Genomic DNA, 22,649 nt, shown 5'->3' with positions numbered 1-22,649 from the left:
GCAAACTCCGCACAGAAAGGCCCTCGCCGGCCCCGGGGCTCGAACCCAGGACCTTCTTGCTGTGAGGTGACAGCGCTAACCACTACACCACCGTGCCGCCCCTCTGAAAACCTTGTGAACACAATATCTACAAGGCTAATACAAGTAATTTCACCAAATTTTCACCATTTGGGGACAAACATGAACTGATTAGATTTTGAGGTTAAAAGGTCTAAGGTCAAGGTCACTGTGAGGTCAAATGTCTGTCTGAAAACCTTGTGAACACTATCTACAAGGCTAATACAAGTAATTTCACCAAATTTTCACCATTTGGGGACAAAGATGAACTGATTAGATTTTGAGGTTAAAAGGTCACAGGTCAAGATTACTGTGAGGTCAAATGTCCATCCCCAAACTTTGTGAAGACCATATCTCAAAGGCTAATGAAAGGAATTTCACCAAACTTTCACCATTTGTGCACTTTGGGACAAACATGAACTGATTAGATTTTGAGATCAAAGGGTCTAAGGTCAAGGTCACTGTGAGGTCAAATGTCTGTCCGAAAACCTTGTGAACACAATATCTACAAGGCTAATACAAGTAATTTCACCAAACTTTCACCATTTGGGGACAAACATGAACTGATTAGATTTTGAGGTCAAAAGGTCTAAGGTCAAGGTCACTGTGAGGTCAAATGTCCATCCCCAAATCACAACTTAATAAGGCGTGTAGTCTGGTGGAGGCCGTTGGCGTCGAGTTCTATCTAGTTCTTTAATTCTTTTATTTTCTTTTATTCCCACACCATCTGTCAGAGCGACTGAAGTCTCACGTGTGCGCGCCTATATTAAGGTGACGGGAGCGCGCACACGCGAGACCTGAAAAAAAAAAAAGGTGGGCGTGGCCAAAACCCGAGCCGTCCGTTTCCTGCCGGATTGAGCACGTGCTTCCGCGAGAGGTTCCTCTGTCAAGTCGGTGTGGACTGTTGTGGCTGCTGTCGCGCGCGCAGCCCTTTAAATACCGCACGCACGCACGCGCCAGGCTCGGCCCAGAGACCGGCCCGGTGTCCGAGGGTTCCGAGTTCTTTTCCTTCCCACTTTCTCTTTTCTGTTCTTCCCTCCTCCTTTGTGTCTCTCGTGCAGAACGTTAACCGGAACCTGCGCTCGAGCTGAGCTGAGCTGAGCCGGTGTGAAGCAGGGTCATGACGCTGGAAGCGATCCGGTACCGGGGCGGGTCTCTGCAGATCCTCAACCAGCTGCTGCTGCCGCGGGAGAGCGTGTTCGAGGAGATCCGCTCCGTGCAGGACGGATACGAGGCCATCAAGAGCATGAAGGTACCAAAGAGCAGGAGATCCCCCCCCCCTCTCTCTCTCTCTCTCTCTCTCTCTCTCTCTCTCTCGGTGGCGGCCTTTTATTTCTTTCTTTTTGTTTTTCTTTGTTTGTTTGTTTTTTTTTTTTTAACTGCCCGAGACGGCGCGTGAAGAGCGCGAGCCGCGCAGACGCTTCTTTGTGTCAACAGCTTTTGTTCGCTCGTGCGCGCGCGTGCTCGTGCGTCTCCGCGCTCGCGCTGCGATCAAAGTGAAAGAACCCAATTAAAGTCTGCACTACAAAGAGATCAAAGCCCGACTGTAGCGGCTTGATTTTATTTTATTATTAAATCTCCTGAAAAAGTGTCACCTTCTTAAAACCATCTTCACCTCCTGGTTTCTCGCGCACACACACACACACACACACACACACACTTCCTTGGTGTGTGTCATCGTTTTTAATTAGACGTGCACGCGCCCTGCTGTCACAGCCGAGCCGAGGTGCAACATGAATTATTGATGCTGCAGCTGAGCTCGCTGAGGTTCTTCCGCTGTTCCCCGTCACAAGTCTCGTGCCAAACCGAGTGCACGCGCCTGCGAGCTGTTCGCTATCTGAATTCCTTCCTGAACAGTTGTTTTGCTCAAGTTATTATGAATTATAGGCCGCACGGTGGTGTAGTGGTAAGCACTGTCGCCTCACAGCAAGAAGGTTCTGGGTTCGAACCCAACAGCTGGCGAGGGCCTTTCTGTTTGGGGTTTACATGTTCTCGCCGTGTCTGCATGGGTTTCCTCCACAATCCAAAGACGTGCAGTTAGGTTAACGTGGGGCGGCCTTGGGCTGAGGTGCCCTTGAGCGAGGTACCGAACCCCTGACTGCTTCCCGGGCACTGTAGTGTGGCTGCCCACTGCTCTGGGGAGGTGTGTGTGCTCACGTGTGTTCACTGCTTCAGATGGGTTAAATGCAGAGGATGAATTTCACTGTGCTTGAAGTGTGCATGTGACGAATAAAGGTTTCTTCTAATTTATTGTCTCATCTCATCTCATTATCTCTAGCCGCTTTATCCTTCTACAGGGTCGCAGGCGAGCTGGAGCCTATCCCAGCTGACTACGGGCGAAAGGCGGGGTACACCCTGGACAAGTCGCCAGGTCATCACAGGGCTGACACATAGACAACCATTCACACTCACATTCACACCTACGCTCAATTTAGAGTCACCAGTTAACCTAACCTGCATGTCTTTGGACTGTGGGGGAAACCGGAGCACCCGGAGGAAACCCACGCGGACACGGGGAGAACATGCAAACTCCACACAGAAAGGCCCTCGCCAGCCACGGGGCTCGAACCCAGGACCTTCTTGCTGTGAGGCGATAGCGCTAACCACTACACCACCGTGCTGCCATTATTATTATTATTATTATTATTATTATTTCCCTACTTTAATATATTTGTTTACTACAGATAATTGCAGCTACTTCATAGAACTTGTGGGACATAAATGTGTTGATGAAGTGGCTCTGATTGCAGAATATATATTTGACATCTGTACATACTGAGGGGGGTGGCACGGTGGTGTAGTGGTTAGCGCTGTCGCCTCACAGCAAGAAGGTCTGGGTTCGAGCCCCGTGGCCGGCGAGGGCCTTTCTGTGCGGAGTTTACATGTTCTCCCCGTGTCCGCGTGGGTTTCCTCCGGGTGCTCCAGTTTCCCCCACAGTCCAAAGACATGCAGGTTAGGTTAACTGGTGACTCTAAATTGAGCGTAGGTGTGAATGTGAGTGTGAATGGTTGTCTGTGTCTATGTGTCAGCCCTGTGATGACCTGGCGACTTGTCCAGGGTGTACCCCGCCTTTCACCCGTAGTCAGCTGGGATAGGCTCCAGCTTGCCTGCGACCCTGTAGAACAGGATAAAGCGGCTAGAGATAACGAGATGAGAGAGACATACTGAAGGTATTAGAATGGTAATACGGGCGGCACGGTGGTGTAGTGGTTAGCACTGTCACCTCACAGCAAGAAGGCAGAGGCGATTCTAGAGTCTGTTGTGGCCCCAAGTAAAAATTTCCAGGGGGCCCTTCTGACCAGTGTTCATCACCAAGATGTTATAAATAATCTGACACCAATGAAAAATGTATGAAACCAAAGTTTTTTTTAAATTCCAAATGTGAAAATACAATGGTAAAGAACAATAAAAACAAAATAAATAAGCCCTTGGGCCCTGACTCTTGGGGGGGGCCCCAAGTAGTTGCCTGCATTGCGTGTTCACAAGCTGTACGTCTGCAAGAAGGTTCTGGGTTTGAGCCCAGCGGTCGATGGGGGCCTTTCTGTGCGGAGTTTGCATGTTCTCCCCGTGTCCGCGTGGGTTTCCTCCGGGTGCTCCGGTTTCCCCCACAGTCCAAAGACATGCAGGTTAGGTTAACTGGTGACTCTAAATTGACTGTAGGTGTGAATGTGAGTGTGAATGGTTGTTTGTCTCTGTGTCAGCCCTGTGATGATCTGGTGACTTATCCATAGTCAGCTGGGATAGGCTCCAGCTCACATGCAACCCTGTAGAACAGGATAAGCAGCTACAGATAATGGATGGATGGATTGGTAACATTTTCTGAAAGAAACTTTTTTTTATATCACTTCACACAGCATGGCTACGGTCACACTACAGCTCACGATGGGTTATTGATGACAAATGAGTCCACGAGCTAAAAGTTGTGGTCAACGATGACGATGGAAATCTGGCAGGTTTTTTTTTTCTAGGAGGCATTCTTGATGGTTTTGTACGTATCAGCATCTGGAAGGAAAATGATCGCAGATGCCTTGCTCAATAGATTTCAACAGTGCACCAACCAATCAGCGACAGTCACAAATGCGTTGTCTAACCGTCACCGAATATTCAATAACCCTTCACCCAACCAATTTTGAACCTTGGTAAAGGTTCCCTGAATGTAAACACACGTCAAGTCTCAGCAAAGTTAGGCTACGCCTCACTGCTGCGTTACGGGTATATGAATTCGAGACAAATGCATCTCAAGAGGCTCGACAAAGGTTCCCTGAGCTTTGGGAAGTCTTCCTAAACCCATCTGCGAGTATTCGTCGCTTAGTTTGCTGACAAGAACATCGCCACAAATTTCAGTGCACGAATTGAAATGTTTTGTGACGTTTTTGGCCACTCATGAGGCGCACACACACGCACACAGAGGGGAAAAAATACCCTATGGGTACATGTGGCTACTGCTTATAAATACAATTATTTTCTGATACCATGTCCATACTGTAAATATAGCATATGTACATGTTATCAGTTATACTCGCTTCATCTCTTGCGAGCAGCATCAGGGCTTGTAGTATTTTGGTTACTGTGTTTTGTTCAAAATACGGTGCTGTGAACTATATTTTCAAAATAGTCAGAAAGCACTTGTTCGTAAATTGTATTCGAAGCGTTATTTAGTACTAATGACTCATCTCCCATAACCCGGTACGGAACGGGACAGAACAGTACCATCATGTATTTTAATGTGGTGTCACGTATTTTCTTATATTTGCCTTCCGGGTTTTTATATGCTGTTCCGTCCCGTAATAGGGCAATTCCATGTAAATGTCAACCTCACCATGCAAAAATAAAGCAACATGTAATACATCAAAACCACTCCCAGAGATCTCACCTAGGCCTGTATTTTACAGATGTGAATAAGTTGAACCAATTTGTAACCAACCTAATGTGTCACAGTCAGTCTTTCTTTCTTATAATGTAAAACCCAAGCTAAAATCAACTTTGATCATGTACAATTCTATATTATTCCCACAAGCCACAGAAATGTATGCTAAAATCCACAAAACAGCAAAACAATAGCCATCCTAAATATTATTTAAGAACTTTGATAGTTTTAGCTGATATTTAGAGAGTTTTTCAAAGGGTTATGGTGGTTAAATTGCTGATTTTCTAAACATACGCCATGTCTATTTCAGACGCGTCACATCCATAACGGAATTTCATCACATCCATAACGCTGACTTTTCCTTCTGAAACTCTGCATGAAATACAAAATATTTTAAACAAAGATTTTTTTAATATTCACCTTGGACCCCTCTATCAAATGGATATCTCCATTTCGACATTAGGTTTACAATTTCACAGAGTTTGATAAAAATGTACAGTCACCCAAGAAAAGTGATACTTTTTCTGTCACATCCATAACGCATCTTTTATTGGCGTTTTCTGGCATGCCCTAGATGTACTATGGGAATTGTTCTTGTTCTATCACTTCTCCAGTATGGTACAGCCTTAAAATATGCAACACCTGTTTAAATACTGGGAGACAATAAAACATGCACTGGGTCATTTGTTGCCATTTTGAGTTCAAGTGTCACGTCCATAACGCTGGAATTGCTCAATACTGCTTTTGTGCCGTTTATTTACGTAATGTATAATCTTACCTTTTTTGTTCCAGTTTCACAGAGACATCCATCATTTTATTAATCGGTACTTGCATTAGTCATCCCGCCTTTATAGATGAACCTGTCCCGTCACGCATGATAAAGTTAGAAGAAAAACAAGACACAGTGGTGCTTGAAAGTTTGTGAACCCTTTAGAATTTTCCATATTTCTGCCTAAATATGACCTAAAACAACATCAGATTTTCACACAAGTCCTAAAAGTAGATAAAGAGAACCCAGTTAAACAAATGAGACAAAAATATTATACTTGGTCATTTATTTATTGAGGAACATGATCCAATATTACATATTTGTGAGTGGCAAAAGTATGTGAACCTTTGCTTTCAGTATCTGGTGTGACCCCCTTGTGCAGCAATAACTGCAGCTAAACGTTTGCGGTAACTGTTGATCAGTCCTGCACACCGGCTTGGAGGAATTTTAGCCCGTTCCTCCGTACAGAACAGTCTGCCAAAAAGCTTACAAAACCTTTCAGAAAGACCAAACAAAAGCTGTGATAATCAAAAGGTACATTTTCTTGAAATAAACACCACTTACTCAATATCGAATCAGTAGCCTCGGCGAACCACAAGGTGAATTTCATTTATCTTTTTATCTGCCGATTATCTTCCGATACTACGAAGTTATAACGAGGTTTCTCTTATTTCATTTCTGGTTCTGATTGGTTCCGAAGTTTATCAAGAAGTAGAACGGGTAATTGAACTTGATCAGGATAAGTGCTGATTGGTTACGAAGTTTTGCTATTGTTACACTCATTCTTACAACACGATGACATCGCGGCTTCGCCACTAGTTCTTGTGTACCTTTGATAACATGAGATCAACTGTTCGTATCGCGAGATCACGATTTGCCGTTCTGGTGATTGTAATGCTTATGCGCATGTGCGGTACACTATTGTTACACTCATTCTTAGATGATGACATAGTGGCTACTGCCTCGTTTCGCCTCTATGAGGCAGTAGCCGCAAGAACTCGCCAAGCTTGGGGAACAATTGCCATACATCATGTGATTGGTGGTGATGATGCCAATTTTTTATCGCCAAGCAGTGATGGGAATATCGGCGTTAGAAATAAATGGTGTTACTAACGGCGTTACTTTTTTTAGTAACGAGTAATCTAACTAATTACTTTTTACATCATTATAACGCCGTTCCCGTTACTTACAATAAAATACTATGCGTTACTTTTATTAAAGCTGTTCTCATCTGGCACGCTGCTCGTTCAGCCTTTCTTTCCTCTGCTTTAATGTGGGGCGGGGAGATGCGAGACAACGGCATAGTAAGCCAATCAGAGTAGATTTGGACAGCATACGTAGGTAGGCTCCGCCTACTGCACTACTGCACACACTTTCAATCGGAAGACACAGCGATGGCGAGCGGTCAGCCCAGCACTGCGCTTTCACATTGGAAATACAGCCATTACTTTTCATTACTTGAAATAAAAGGCAAAAATGTCTACGTGCAATGCACATTATGTCGAGGAACAAGGCATTTGTCCTCGTCAGTGGCCAGTAATTAGTAACATAATTTTAATAACTACAAAAATATATTAAATTTGATAGATGTCTTGTCTCACATTGTCCCACAAAAATATTAATATAGTGTAGATAACGTTACTAATTGGTTCTGTTAAGTGTCCATTTCAGTCATTAAACACATTTAACATTCACTTTTATTATGATTACACTAATTGAATTAATTTTTTTTTTTTTGCGGGGGGGGGGGGGAACAAAATGTAACGGAATAATTACTTTCCCTGGTAATTAGTTACTTTTATGACAAAGTAACTCCGTTACTAACTCAGTTGCTTTTTGGGAAAAGTAACTAGTAACTATAATTACTTTTTGAAAGTAGCGTGCCCAACATTGTCGCCAAGTATTTGCAAACCCATCACGAGCTGTAGTGTGACCAGGCCTTAATAGGTGACTTTCCAAGAGTGTGAGGTCATAATTCTCATCTCATCTCATTATCTCTAGCCGCTTTATCCTTCTACAGGGTCGCAGGCAAGCTGGAGCCTATCCCAGCTGACTACGGGCGAAAGGCGGGGTACACCCTGGACAAGTCGCCAGGTCATCACAGGGCCGACACATAGACACAGACAACCATTCACACTCTCACATTCACACCTACGGTCAATTTAGAGTCACCAGTTAACCTAACCTGCATGTCTTTGGACTGTGGGGGAAACCGGAGCACCCGGAGGAAACCCACGCGGACACGGGGAGAACATGCAAACTCCACACAGAAAGGCACTCGCCGGCCCCGGGGCTCGAACCCAGGACCTTCTTGCTGTGAGGCGACAGCACTAACCACTACACCACCGTGCCGCCCGTCATAATTCTGATTTCTGTAAAATAATATAGTTAATAACTTCTCCCAGAGTGTGATTTCCACTGGTGTAAATATCAGCAGCATTGCCGGTGCCCAGAGACTGTCGAGGACCATGTAGGAAGCCAGAAACGATACTTTATCACCTTTTCACTTCTCACAGCAAGTTCAGCGGTTTGCCTAATGATATTTTTGATATAGAGTGCAAAGTGAACGCGTCTTCCTCTGCTTTATTGCTGGTCCTGGAGTTTGAAAAAAACCCAAAAATGTTTTGAATGGCTCTCTTAAGTGAGTGCAGTAATTCGAGTGGAATCATGAACCTGCGAACTCAACTACAACCAATTTTCCAAGACTATATCATGGAAATTTCCAGCACTTTCAGGGTAACATTTAACTCCAAGCATTTCGAATATTTTAGACAGGAAAAAATGCCTCTACTATGTCACACAGCTCAGCTCGGTATGGTACTGTATGACAGGGTTGTAAGGTTTGCAAGAAAAATATTTGCACCAGGTCCAATCATGACTATGATGTTACGCCACTGGTGATGTCATAAAAGTAATAATGTTCCCTAGAGTGTGATGTCATTAAGGTAAGCATGGTCTCATGATGGCAAGAACGTTTTCCACAGTGTGACTTTGACAATTGTAATAACCTTTCCCAAAGTATATTGTTATGGTAATATGTATAATAAGTACGATTTTAATAACTTTCCCAAGAGTGTGAAATAAAATAGACATGATTTTTTTTCCCCACAGTTTGACACCACAACCATAATCTGTTTTTCTTGTCATAATGACGATAATTTCCCTCAGAACATAATGAGTTTCCATACATGTCAACCTTTGGTCAATCAAACCTGTATAACCAACCTCCAAAATCCGTATTTCCCTTATAAAATCTGTATAACATGCAAATTAAAATAATTTTCCTAAAATTTGAATGATAATTAACAATGATATATCCCAGTTACTTTTTATTCAATATTAATAACAATAAACCTTCAGAATGAATACAAAGCTCCAATGTTTGACAAAAACACAAAGTGTTATCAGTGTAGTTACGAAGAAAATACTTCGTTGTTTGGAGACAGGTTTCACCGAGCGGCTATTATGCGCGAGACTTCATATTAGCCACAAAGTCAGGAAAATCTGTTCGTAAAATTACGTTATAATGACCAAATACAATGAAAAGTATTTTTCCAGTCTCACCTGTGAAAGGTAATCCCATGTGATCTCGTTTGGACGGTAAACCTGTTGGTACAGTTAAACGCAGCACATGAATGAGGCATCTTTATTCTCGGCTACTGTCTAGATGCTATACCAGAGACGGTTGAAGAATCTCCACTTTGCCACATCCAATATGGCAGCGAGGATGACGTATGATTCTACGCAGAAGGCAGCGTCTATGTTTATATGTCTATGACTTCACGGTTGGCGGGATTCTCGCAATGCGGTGTGCGCATGATCAAAAGTGGAACGAAGTCTCGCTACCACAAGATAACGCGCGATTTCGTAAGACTCTTTACTGGCTGTCTGTGGTGTACAGTACGTTTGTAAATGTTATGCGCTCTTTTATCATCGTGGGAATTGATGATAGCTCTAAATAAATATTGAAGTTTTTTTTAAAGAATCCGTATAACTTTATTTATACGCCCGTATACTACGTTTATTGAATCAAATCTGTATAAAATACGGACGTTCTGTATAGGTTGACATGTATGAGTTTCCCTGAAATGTGATGTCATAGTGGCAATAACCATTTACCTCAGAGTGATGTCATTTATGGTAATAACTTTTTTTCTTGTAATAGTAATTTCTCTGATGTACTCTGAGTTCTCGTTGCCATACAAATTTTCTTTCCATGTGACTAAGCCTCTTGCACACTATTATATACTGTATATTCTCATCCTCAGTCCATATGCCATCCCTGAAAAGCCACCCTAGTAAATGCCCTAATGACGCTTCTGTCTCATGACCTTTGACCTCTTAGGTGCGCGGTGCTCCTGCCATCGCCATTGTGGGTTGCCTGAGCCTGGCAGTAGAGCTGCGGGCAGGTGCCGGGGGTGATGACCCCGTGCCCTTCATCAGGGAGTCTCTGCGTCACCTGACCTCAGCACGACCCACTGCTGTCAACATGGGGCGAGCAGCACGAGAGCTAATGGAGTTCACAGAGAACGAGAGCATGGAGAAAGGCGGGCTGCAACTTGGAGCAAGGTACAAGTGCAACGCTACGATTCCAATTAGGCTTGTGTATGTACAGAACCAGTCAAAGGTTTGAACACACTTGCTCATTCAAAGTAGTGATTGTGTGCAAACTTTTGACTGGTATTGTACTATTCTTATTTGGTTTATTTTTTTACTAATTACCAAAATGGGTCATTTAAATATCGAAAAAGTCCCCGTGAAACAGCAAATACCTAAATCATACATGCTACGATAATGGAATTGCATCCTCCTTTAAGAACTTTAGCTTCTATAATAACCTCCTGTAGTAAATGTGACTGTACTGATAACATCTTGTGGGAAATGTGGCTATACTGATAGCTTCCTGTGGTAAATGTGGCTATGCTGATAACCTCCTGTGGTAAATTATGTGATAGCGGTAACCTCCTGTGGTAAATGTGCCTATAGCGGTAACCTCCTGTGGTAAATGTGGCTGTAGAGGTAACCTCCTGTGGTAAATTACGTGATAGCGGTAACCTCCTGTGGTAAATGTGGCTATAGCAGTAACCTGTGGTAAATGTGGCTATACTGATAACTTCCTGTGGTAAATCTGGCTATAGGGATAACTTCCTGTGGTAAATTACGCTATAGCGCTGACCTCCTGTAGTAAATGTGGCTATCGCGTTAACCTCCTGTGGTAAATGTGGCTATACTGACAAGATCGTGTGGTAACTGTGGCTATAGCGGAAACCTCCTTTGGTAAATGAGGCTATACTGACATCTTGTGGTAAATGTGGCTATAGCAGTAACCTCCGGTGGTAAATGTGGCTGTAGCGGAAACCTTCTGTCGTAAATGTGGCTATACTGACATATTGTGGGAAATGTGGCTTTAGCGGTAACCACCTGTGGGAAATGTGGCTTTAGCGGTAACCTCCTGTGGTAAATGTGGCTATAGCTGTAACCTCCTGTGGTAAATGTGGCTATAGTGGTAACCTCCTGTAGTACATGTGGCTATAGGGATAACCTCCGGTGGTAAATGTGGCTATAGCAGTAACCTCCTGTGGTAAATGTGGCTATAGCGGTCACCTCCTGTGGTAAATGTGGCTATACTGACATCTTGTGGGAAATATGGCTATAGTGGTAACCTCCTTTGGGAAATGTGGCTATAGGGATAACTTCCGGTGGTAAATGTGGCTGTAGTGGAAACCTTCTGTGGTAAATGTGGCTATAGTGACATATTGTGGGAAATGTGGCTTTAACGGTAACCTCCTGTGGTAAATGTGGCTATAGCGGTAACCTCCTCTGGTAAACGTGGCTATAGCGGTAACCTCCTCTGGTAAACGTGGCTATAGCGGTAACCTCCTGTGGTAAACGTGGCTATAGCGGTAACCTCCTGTGGTAAACGTGGCTATAGCGGTAACCTCCTGTGGTAAACGTGGCTATAGCGGTAACCTCCTGTGGTAAACATGGCTATAGCGGTAACCTCCTGTGGTAAATGTGGCTATAGCGGTAACCTCCTGTGGTAAATGTGGCTATAGCGGTAACCTCCTGTGGTAAATGTGGCTATAGCGGTAACCTCCTGTGGTAAATGTGGCTATAGCGGTAACCTCCTGTGGTAAATGTGGCTATACTGACATCTTGTGGGAAATGTGGCTATAGCGGTAACCTCCTGTGGGAAATGTGGCTATACTGGCAAGATTGTGTGGTAAATGTGGCTGTAGCGGAAACCTTCTGTGGTAAATTACACTATAGCGGTAACCTCCTGTGGTAAATGTGGCTATACTGACAAGATTGTGTGGTAACTGTGGCTATAGCGGAAAACTCCTGTGGTAAATTATGCTATAGCGCTAACCTCCTGTGGTAAATTACCTCCTGTGGTAAATTACGCTATAGCGGTTACCTCCTGTGGTAAATTACGCTATAGCGGTAACCTCCTATGGTAAATTACGCTATAGCAGTAACCTCCTGTGGTAAATTACGCTATATTGACAAAATCGTGTGGTAAATGTGGCTATACTGTCATCTTGTGGTAAATGTGGCTATAATGTCATCTTTTGGGAAATGTGGCTATAGCGGAAACCTCCTGTGGTAAATTACGCTATAGCGCTAACCTCCTGTGGTAAATTACCTCCTGTGGTAAATTACGCTATAGCGGTTACCTCCTGTGGTAAATTACGCTATAGCGGTTACCTCCTGTGGTAAATTACGCTATAGCGGTAACCTCCTGTGGTAAATTACGCTATACTGTCATCGTGTGGTAAATGTGGCTATACTGTCATCTTTTGGGAAATGTGGCTATAGCGGAAACCTCCTGTGGTAAATGTGGCTATACTGACAAGATTGTGTGGTAACTGTGGCTATAGCGGAAACCTCCTGTGGTAAATTACGCTATAGCGCTAACTTCCTGTGGTAAATTACCTCCTGTGGTAAATTACGCTATAGCGGTTACCTCCTGTGGTAAATTATGCTATGTAACCTCCTGTGGTAAATTACGCTATACTGTCATCGTGTGGTAAATGTGGCTATACTGTCATCTTTTGGGAAATGTGGCTATAGCGGAAACCTCCTGTGGTAAATGTGGCTATACTGACAAGATTGTGTGGTAACTGTGGCTATAGCGGAAACCTCCTGTGGTAAATTACGCTATAGCGCTAACCTCCTGTGGTAAATTACCTTCTGTGGTAAATTACGCTATAGCGGTAACCTTCTGTGGTAAATTACGCTATAGCGGTAACCTCCTGTGGTAAATTACGCTATTTTGACAAAATCGTGTGGTAAATGTGGCTATACTGTCATCTTGTGGGAAATGTGGCTATAGCGGAAACCTCCTGTGGTAAATGTGGCTATACTGGCAAGATCGTGTGGTAAATGTGGCTGTAGCGGAAACCTCCTGTGGTAAATTACACTATAGCGGAAACCTTCTGTGGTAAATGTGGCTATACTGACATCTTGTGGTAAATGTGGCTTTAGCGGTAACCTCCTGTGGTACAACCCCGATTCCAAAAAAGTTGGGACAAAGTACAAATTGTAAATAAAAACGGAATGCAATGATATGGAAGTTCCAAAATTCCTTATTTTATTCAGAATAGAACATAGATGACATATCAAATGTTTAAACTGAGAAAATGTATCATTTAAAGAGAAAAATTAGGTGATTTTAAATTTCATGACAACACATCGCAAAAAAAGTTGGGACAAGGCCATGTTTACCACTGTGAGACATCCCCTTTTCTCTTTACAACAGTCTGTAAACGTCTGGGGACTGAGGAGACAAGTTGCTCAAGTTTAGGGATAGGAATGTTAACCCATTCTTGTCGAATGTAGGATTCTAGTTGCTCAACCGTCTTAGGTCTTTTTTGTCGTATCTTCCGTTTTATGATGCGCCAAATGTTTTCTATGGGTGAAAGATCTGGACTGCAGGCTGGCCAGTTCAGTACCCGGACCCTTCTTCTACGCAGCCATGATGCTGTAATTGATGCAGTATGTGGTTTGGCATTGTCATGTTGGAAAATGCAAGGTCTTCCCTGAAAGAGACGTCGTCTGGATGGGAGCATATGTTGCTCTAGAACCTGGATATACCTTTCAGCATTGATGGTGTCTTTCCAGATGTGTAAGCTGCCCATGCCACACGCACTAATGCAACCCCATACCATCAGAGATGCAGGCTTCTGAACTGAGCGCTGATAACAACTTGGGTCGTCCTTTTCCTCTTTAGTCCGAATGACACGGCATCCCTGATTTCCATAAAGAACTTCAAATTTTGATTCGTCTGACCACAGAACAGTTTTCCACTTTGCCCCAGTCCATTTTAAATGAGCCTTGACCCAGAGAAGACGTCTGCACTTCTGGATCATGTTTAGATACGGCTTCTTCTTTGAACTATAGAGTTTTAGCTGGCAACGGCGGATGGCACGGTGAATTGTGTTCACAGATAATGTTCTCTGGAAATATTCCTGAGCCCATTTTGTGATTTCCAATACAGAAGCATGCCTGTATGTGATGCAGTGCCGTCTAAGGGCCCGAAGATCACGGGCACCCAGTATGGTTTTCCAGCCTTGACCCTTACGCACAGAGATTCTTTCAGGTTCTCTGAATCTTTTGATGATAATATGCACTGTAGATGATGATATGTTCAAACTCTTTGCAATTTTACACTGTCGAACTCCTTTCTGATATTGCTCCACTATTTGTCGGCGCAGAATCAGGGGGATTGGTGATCCTCTTCCCATCTTTACTTCTGAAAGCCGCTGCCACTCCAAGATGCTCTTTATATACCCAGTCATGTTAATGACCTATTGCCAATTGACCTAATGAGTTGCAATTTGGTCCTCCAGCTGTTCCTTTTTTGTACCTTTAACTTTTCCAGCCTCTTATTGCCCCTGTCCCAACTTTTTTGAGATGTGTTGCTGTCATGAAATTTCAAGTGAGCCAATATTTGGCATGAAATTTCAAAATGTCTCACTTTCGACACTTGATATGTTGTCTATGTTCTATTATGAATACAATATCAGTTTTTGAGATTTGTAAATTATTGCATTCCATTTTTATTTACAAATTGTACTTTGTCCCAACTTTTTTGGAATCGGGGTTGTAAATGTGGCTATACTGGCAAGATCGTGTGGTAAATGTGGCTGTAACGGTAACCTCCTGTGGTAAATGTGGCTGTAGCGGTAACCTCCTGTGGTAAATGTGGCTGTAGCGGTAACCTCCTGTGGTAAATGTGGCTGTAGCGGTAACCTCATCTCATTATCTCTAGCCGCTTTATCCTGTTCTACAGGGTCGCAGGCAAGCTGGAGCCTATCCCAGCTGACTACGGGCGAAAGGTGGGGTACACCCTGGACAAGTCGCCAGGTCATCACAGGGCTGACACATAGACACAGACAACCATTCACACTCACATTCACACCTACGCTCAATTTAGAGTCACCAGTTAACCTAACCTGCATGTCTTTGGACTGTGGGGGAAACCGGAGCACCCGGAGGAAACCCACGCGGACACGGGGAGAACATGCAAACTCCGCACAGAAAGGCCCTTGCCGGCCACTGGGCTCGAACCCGGACCTTCTTGCTGTGAGGCGACGGCGCTAACCACTACACCACCGTGGCTGTCGCGGTAACCTCCTGTGGTAAATGTGGCTGTCGCGGTAACCTCCTGTGGTAAATGTGGCTGTTGCGGTAACCTCCTGTGGTGAATGTGGCTGTAGCGGTAACCTCCTGTGGTAAATTTGCTCATTTATAGGTTTTCCTAAAATTTTTACCTAATGTCTTCCTCTCTTGACTCTGGCCCTCTGCAGTGTGATTGGTTGGATTGAGGACATGCTGGATCGAGATGTGAATGATAACCGGAAGATTGGTAACTATGGCGCCCAACACATCCTGTCCGGCGTGCCGAGAGACTCCGTCACCATCCTTACACACTGCAACACAGGCAGCTTGGCCACTGCTGGATACGGCACTGCTCTCGGTCAGTGCATGTGTGTAAGACCACCGATGTAATTCAGGCCGTAATCTGTGTGTATGTTTACGTGAGTGTGTGTGTTTAGGTGTGGTGCGGTCGCTGCATGCTCTGGGTCGTCTGAAGCGAGTGTATTGTACAGAGACGAGGCCGTATAACCAGGGAGCCAGGCTTACAGCGTACGAGGCTGTGGCCGAGGGCTTCCCTGCTACACTCATCACAGACAGCATGGCTGCTCTCACCATGAGGGAGAAAGGCATCACAGGTATGTGGCTGTGCGCACACGTGCACGTCTAAACGAAAGGTCGTCTTGACATTAAATCATGTGAAAACTAGCCACTCTGATACTGATGTATAAAATAAAATCTAATTATGATCTCGATACAGTGATTTTTAAATTTTTTTTAATTTCTAATAAATTTTTTGTTCGTTTGTGAAATTCCCTCAAGTCCTGCCTGTTTTTGCATTTTCATTGGCTGTTGCTTACAAGTTAGGAGAGGTATAACTCCAACAAACTGGTGTGTGTGTTTAGCTGTCGTTGTCGGGGCAGATCGGGTCGTCGCGAACGGTGACACAGCCAACAAAGTGGGCACATACCAGCTGGCCATTGCTGCAAAGCATCATGGGATACCATTCTACGTGGCAGCTCCTAGCACGTCATGTGACCTGAGTCTGGAGAGTGGGAGAGACATTGTGATTGAGGAGAGACCACCAGAGGAGCTCACCAGCATCAACGGTGTCCCTGTCGCTGCTCCAGGTGTGTGTGTGTGTGTGTGAGAGAGAGAGAGATGGAGACAAGGGCTTGAGAGAGCTGAATCTGTACTGATCTGTCTTTTAATTAAACATGTTTGATATATGTGTGTGTTTGGCAGCGATTTAATTAAAGGCAGGCTGTGTGTGTGTGTGTGTGTGTGTGTGTGTGTGTGTGTGTGTGTGTGTGTGCGCGCGCGCTGGGGGAGAAGAGGCTCGGAGCAGATTGACACAGATCTGAGATCAGCCTCACAGACTGTCTGTAATAAGTTTCACACACATGCATACAGCAGGGCTCTACATTAACTTTGAATGGGCAACCATTTGTAGAAATCCGGTTGCCCGAACTCAGAACATGGTTGCCCAAATATTACATATTATTTTTTTAATTTATTATTCAACCTTCTCAGACGCTGTCTGTATCAACAAGCATTGACACTAGCGCCCCGTGCGAGTAATGCGGTAATTAGTCATGTAGTGAAGGACATACCATCAGTCAGTCCCCCCAGGATTCCGCGGGCCTTTTTTGTGATTGTTGCGGGCTAAAATGTCTGTTGTTGCGGGGGTTTTCCAAAAAATTGCGATGAAAGTTGCGGTGTTTTTTAGGTTTTTGTTGCGACTACATTGCGGGAGGAAGTGAAAGTTTCGAGAAATTGTTGCGATTTTCTCTTTTTGTGATTAAAATTGAGTGATATGTTAAATATTAAGTTATTACTGAAAAACTATTGATTAAAAGAACAAAGACACTGAGAAATGGTCCTATAAACAACTTTACCAATATAAAAGATTACCAGGACTACAAAAATGCAGAAAAATAGGCTTTACTTATCCAAATGCACCTGTTGGCTCAAAAGTTAAAGTGCAGAGAACCTCACAGCACAACATGAAGTTACCTTAAAATATAATATAAATGCCTCAGCTTTCATGTAAGGAAAAAAAACTATTAATACTAGTACTGTGTGCAGGCAGTCTCTCCTGAAGACTAAATTAAACAATTATAAACTAATAAAATAAATGGCTCAGGCTTCATAGAAGAAAAAAAACAATTTGAACAGAATCTCACAGTATGATGCTGAAGCTGCCTAAACAATGGAAAATAAAATACCATTTTGGCAAAAATGTTGGCATCCATTAATTTCTTGTATTAAGTAAAAAAAATAATGTAAAGTGCACACAGTCCTTCACTGTAAACACAACACACTTTCAGTAACAGAATTTAAGCCTATATAAACACTGACTCGCACATGCTGCTTCTGTTGAACGTATACGCGGAAGTAAGGCGGAAGGTATTTTGTCGACATCACCTCAAGACGACACCAACGATTGTTCAAATTTGCGGAAAAGTTGTGGTGATTGGATATAATTGCAACACCGCCTTGAATTCGCGGGGATTGGTTGAAGTTGCAAATCGCAACATCGCGAAATCCTGGAGGGTCTGAATAGAACACTGAATATGCACTACGCGATAATTATTAGCAATGGGAAACTGCATTGCGAGCCCGCGATGTGCAAATGTGAATTCTACTAGTTGTTGAACATCCCGGAATGATAACATGGACGCGGTCTTTCCGAGTCAAACAATCGCAAATCGTGATGGAATTTCATCATCATATGAATGAATAAACATCGTTTTTCACGCAAGTTGACATATTTGGGTAGTTGCCCGATCAGGCAAGCATTTGTGAGAGTCTGGTTGTCCGAATCTGTTGAATGGTTGCCCCGGGCAATCGGACTACTGTTAATGTCGAGCCCTGTGACTGAGTGAATCTGAACAGAGTTCTAACGTATTTGCCAGATGAGGTTAAGTGTGTGTCCTCATGTCCACCTGTCTTTGTGCTTTTTCTTTTCATTCTCTCCATCTTTCCTTTCTTTTTTTTTTTCATTCCATTCAGGCCTGAGCACCAGAGGTGCAAGGCCTTATTGTTTTCCTAAGGATTCTTATTATTTATTGGTCATCATCTTTTTCTTCAAGACTTGGCCATTTTTGAGGTGGTTCCCATGGGTGAAAACTCATGTAATTTGGTACACAGATCTGTCCTGGCCACCGCTACTCAGGAATAGAGACTTGGCCCCAGGTGTGTCCAGGGGACTCCATAGCGCCCCTGCATGTCGTTAAGACTTTTGGCCAATATATAGTTTCACTTATCCGTCTCAAATTTGGTAGGTGTGTGTGTAGTGCCTCAAGATGAACAAAATTGTAAGGTATATTGTATTAACCATACTCAACAGGAAGTAAGGTATGTTTGGTTTTATGCGTTTTGACGTTACGTTATGATGTTCTCCTCCTCGGCAGTTTGTTGGATTCATGCCAGATTTGGTATGCCGGAGGTGCTCAGGCCCTTCATCGCCACTTGTGGCTATGTTGTTCTTTTTCTCTCTCTCTCACCCTATCATGCTTTTCTTTCCAACTCTCCTGCCTTCTCTCTCTCTTGTTATCCCTTACATTATTAATCTGCTGTGGTCCTCTCCTTCTGACCTCTGCAGGTATTGATGTGTGGAACCCGGCTTTCGATGTCACTCCTCATCAGCTGATAACGGGTGGGATCATCACCGAGCTCGGTGTGTTTCTGCCGTCTGAGCTTCAGGCCGCTCTCACTGGCCGCCTCACCGCTCTGTAGGGTCCACGCCGCCCCCACAGGGCACAGTGTGTTACTGCACTTTCATTACCACCCTACAGCTCACACTCATTTCACTCATTACTTCATACAGGGTGGGAATCTCACATTGGTTAAAAACATGCATACACACACACGGAGTGAAGTGAAAATTACAAGATGATACATTTTCACAATCGTACAAGAACCTGAACGCTTAGAAATCTCTCACACACACACACACACACACACACACACACACACACACATAGATACCAACCACGTTGTTTCATGTCTGTGTATAACGCAGCTTTCAACAATGTGTTCTCTGTTAATGTGATTTATTCTTTAACTACCCTTCCCTTTCCCCTTCTCGCTCAGCTCCAGTCCTTACTGAACGGTGTATTACAGAGTGTGGCCCAGGTGCGGCCGTCTTGTTTTATTATAGCTATTTCAGACATAATAACGTTAACCGAATTCAGTTCATTTGCAAATGTCTTTCTTTTAAAGCATTCATTAATGGATTAGCATATTAGCTTAGAATTCAGTTTTAGCTCCAGAAAATAAGGGCTATCTGGTAGTGTATACGTGTCCAAAACCAGCCTTCTGTACATCTGTTATTGCAGCTGAACACAGACTTTTTGACCCATAAATCCGAGATTGAAATGAAGTTCCAAGTTAGTTTCATCAGCGACGCCTGCAATCAACACTGAAATTATCTCATCTCATCTCATTATCTCTTGCTGCTTTATCCTTCTACAGGGTCGCAGGCGAGCTGGAGCCTATCCCAGCTGACTACGGGCGAAAGGCGGGGTTCACCCTGGACAAGTCGCCAGGTCATCACAGGGCTGACACATAGACACAGACAACCATTCACACTCACATTCACACCTACGCTCAATTTAGAGTCACCAGTTAACCTAACCTGCATGTCTTTGGACTGTGGGGGAAACCGGAGCACCCGGAGGAAACCCACGGGGACAACATGCAAACTCCGCACAGAAAGGCCCTCGCCGGCCACGGGGCTCGAACCCGGACCTTCTTGCTGTGAGGCGACAGCGCTAACCACTTCACCACCGTGCCGCCTTGAAATTATTATAATGAAGTAAAAGTAGTGTGACTAGTTGCTTTGGTAGTAGGGATGCACTAAAACAATTATGCGTACACCTGCTATGGCAGTTAGCAAAGTTCATAGGGGGCGTCCTTACAACGAGACCTGTCAGTCATTCTCTGCAAGTATTACAGTAAAACATGATCAGTATCAATGCTGACGCAAAACAGGAAGTTGTTCAGGAAATGTAATATTCCTCAGCTTCTTCAAAGGTCCAGGCACATATCCGATATTTAGAGCGCTGATAGGAAAACATGGAATCTGTGCATCTTCATGCGTTATGGTCCGTGTATGTTGCGTTCATTTGTTTTTGAGTTTGAAAATGGGGGAAACGAGGTTTTTCGTGACGAACACAGCAACGGAAAGTGCCTTTTTTTTTTTCCTCCTACATAAAATTTTTCAATTATAAAACTATTGACTTTTGTTTCTACTTGTTTCACCACACAAAGTCTAGAAATCAAATATTCGTAAATCCTAGTACACGTCGGCTGTTCTGCAGACTCGTCTCTGGTTAAGGCGTGTAACTCTGGAACCGGTTTGAGTTTTCATGAAGGATCTGGTTTAAAAAAAATTCATGATTAAAATATTCTTAAATTACAACACCTGGAAAATTCTGATGCTCAGTCTTGTCTTCTTTGACCAATATTCTTTTACTGTTTTTTAAAACCATGTAGTCATCTATTTTGTTTATTTATATAATATGTATTTTCTCTCCACATTCACTGGACATGAGCAATTACGTGCTCTGACTGGCCACTCTACTACTAGGATATCAGCTCATGTACCATGAGTAGAGAAAAATAAGATGGTGGCATGCATCAAGTCAGATATCACTTTATCAAGTATTTAAAAGAAACCGAAATGGCTAAATAAAATAATTTATTTTTTTTGCGGTCCAGTTTCCATCAAATCCCGTGCTCTGATTGGCTGGCGAGCGGCTCTGTATCCTACGATACGGACCCCGGTTACGGACCTCTGGCGACTTGCTCATTCGCAACAGCAACAAACATGGTAGCATTTTTTGTCAACATTTATCTTTGTTTTTCTAAATAAGATTTATTTATAAGGTTTTTATCAAAAATCTTATATATTTTTGCCAGCATTTCTCAGAATAGCATTAATTTTACAGCATGGATAGTGATGATAGTCTTCACAGCGAAAGCGAGTTTTACTACCCTGAGGAAGAAGAAATAAAAGAAAACATTTCAGGAGAAAGCTAAAAACCTCTAACTGTTGCTAATGCCGAGCAAAACCATGGCTGAATCCTGAATGACTCAATTTTGTATAAATAGGGGACTACATAGGCGGCAAAATGTAGTTTTTTTCCTGCCATGGAAGTGCACTTGTATGCCGAGGAGGAAGCAATTTGCATTACAGCCATGAATGAGGATTCAAAATGGCGACTCGGCTCGGTTTTCCCTTTCGGGCGCTCTTGTTTTCTGTTAGGATTTGGAAAAGAAAATAATTAATATATTTACCAGCTTAAGGTCAGTCCGTATGGTGAAATACCGTGACCTCAGTCAGTACTTTCAAGACCTCGGTCACGGTATTTAACGATACAGACCTCCCAGCTGGAATTTTTTTTTTTAAATATATCCCCAATATTGCCTGTTCTGTTCCACACTCCAGTCCAGTCGGTGGTGGTAATGCACCTTTAAAGCTAGACGGCGTTTTGATTTCATAAAATCTGTGAAATGTAGTTCCCGCTGAAGTGTGGTGATTGTGATATCTGTTTATTTCTGTAATATCTCACAAAATATCAGGCCATTCTGTGGCTGGGAAGTTATTTAATTTGAGGGGATTAAAGCAAATAATGTGCATGAAATCGCTCGCTTCACGCAGTCAAGCAGACAGAGGAAGTCCGTGTGTGCATGCGCAGGTTTACCTTCTTTTGGGTTTTACAGCAGCTGGCATCCACAGTGTTGCATTACTGCCATCTACAGGTTTCCCTTTGAGCGTGCACTGACAGTTCCATCATTCTGTCGCTAAATGAACAGCTGATCACACCGAGGTGCTCGCTGAGCGCCCATATTTATTAGTTTGGTCCTGCGTTTCCTTTCCTTCATATAGAACATAACATCTTTTCTTCTCGCTTTCTTTCCGTTACTGTAGTCGGTCTTTCACGTTTCATTCGCACACTCACGTCCTCCATTTTTCTCTCCTGTTTCAAATTTGTATCCCACAATGCCTTGCGTGAACAGAGAAAGCCCACCATGTGATGCATGATGTAGTATCTTGAATTGGGTCATGGTGAAGCAGGAAAAAATAGCAGAGAATTTAGGGCCATGTGTCCTGAAATTCATTAATTGTTCTATTTTTATAAAATAAAATAAAATTGTAAGTCTCTGGTTTGAATTCAGTAGCTTTCGGTCCACTAAACAAAAGTAATTGGGTATCAGGGAAAATTCTTCTTATGACGTACACTTGAAAAATCTGAAAGGCAGTCAACCTTTAAGTTGGTTTGCCAACTAGCAAAAAAAGAAAAGAAAATGGTAGAGCGTGTTACTGAACCAACTGAGGATGAAATA

General features: G+C 43.4%; 1 protein-coding gene across 1 annotated transcript; it reads left to right on the top strand.

Annotated features, from left to right (window-relative positions):
• Nucleotides 1-919: 919 nt before the first annotated feature.
• Nucleotides 920-21,476, top strand: mri1 (methylthioribose-1-phosphate isomerase 1). The gene is made up of 6 exons (XM_060899589.1): nucleotides 920-1,309; nucleotides 10,039-10,262; nucleotides 15,506-15,675; nucleotides 15,755-15,931; nucleotides 16,199-16,423; nucleotides 18,901-21,476. Exons 1-6 carry the CDS (start codon nucleotides 1,178-1,180, stop codon nucleotides 19,032-19,034), a joined length of 1,062 nt encoding a protein of 353 aa, XP_060755572.1. The 5' UTR covers nucleotides 920-1,177; the 3' UTR covers nucleotides 19,035-21,476.
• The last annotated feature ends 1,173 nt before the right edge of the window (nucleotides 21,477-22,649 follow it).

Source organism: Neoarius graeffei, chromosome 18, assembly GCF_027579695.1.
Source record: "Neoarius graeffei isolate fNeoGra1 chromosome 18, fNeoGra1.pri, whole genome shotgun sequence".
NCBI classification, from domain to species: domain Eukaryota; kingdom Metazoa; phylum Chordata; class Actinopteri; order Siluriformes; family Ariidae; genus Neoarius; species Neoarius graeffei.
This window is presented reverse-complemented; position numbering and strand designations above follow the sequence as displayed.

Bases quoted from the DNA above. Each gene is read 5' to 3' on its own strand.
- mri1 (XM_060899589.1), top strand. From the start codon at position 1,178: ATGACGCTGGAAGCGATCCGGTACCGGGGCGGGTCTCTGCAGATCCTC. The intron at 15,676-15,754 runs GTCAGTGCATGT...GTGTGTGTTTAG, and splicing joins TGGATACGGCACTGCTCTCG to GTGTGGTGCGGTCGCTGCAT. The intron at 16,424-18,900 runs GTGTGTGTGTGT...TGACCTCTGCAG, and splicing joins TGTCCCTGTCGCTGCTCCAG to GTATTGATGTGTGGAACCCG.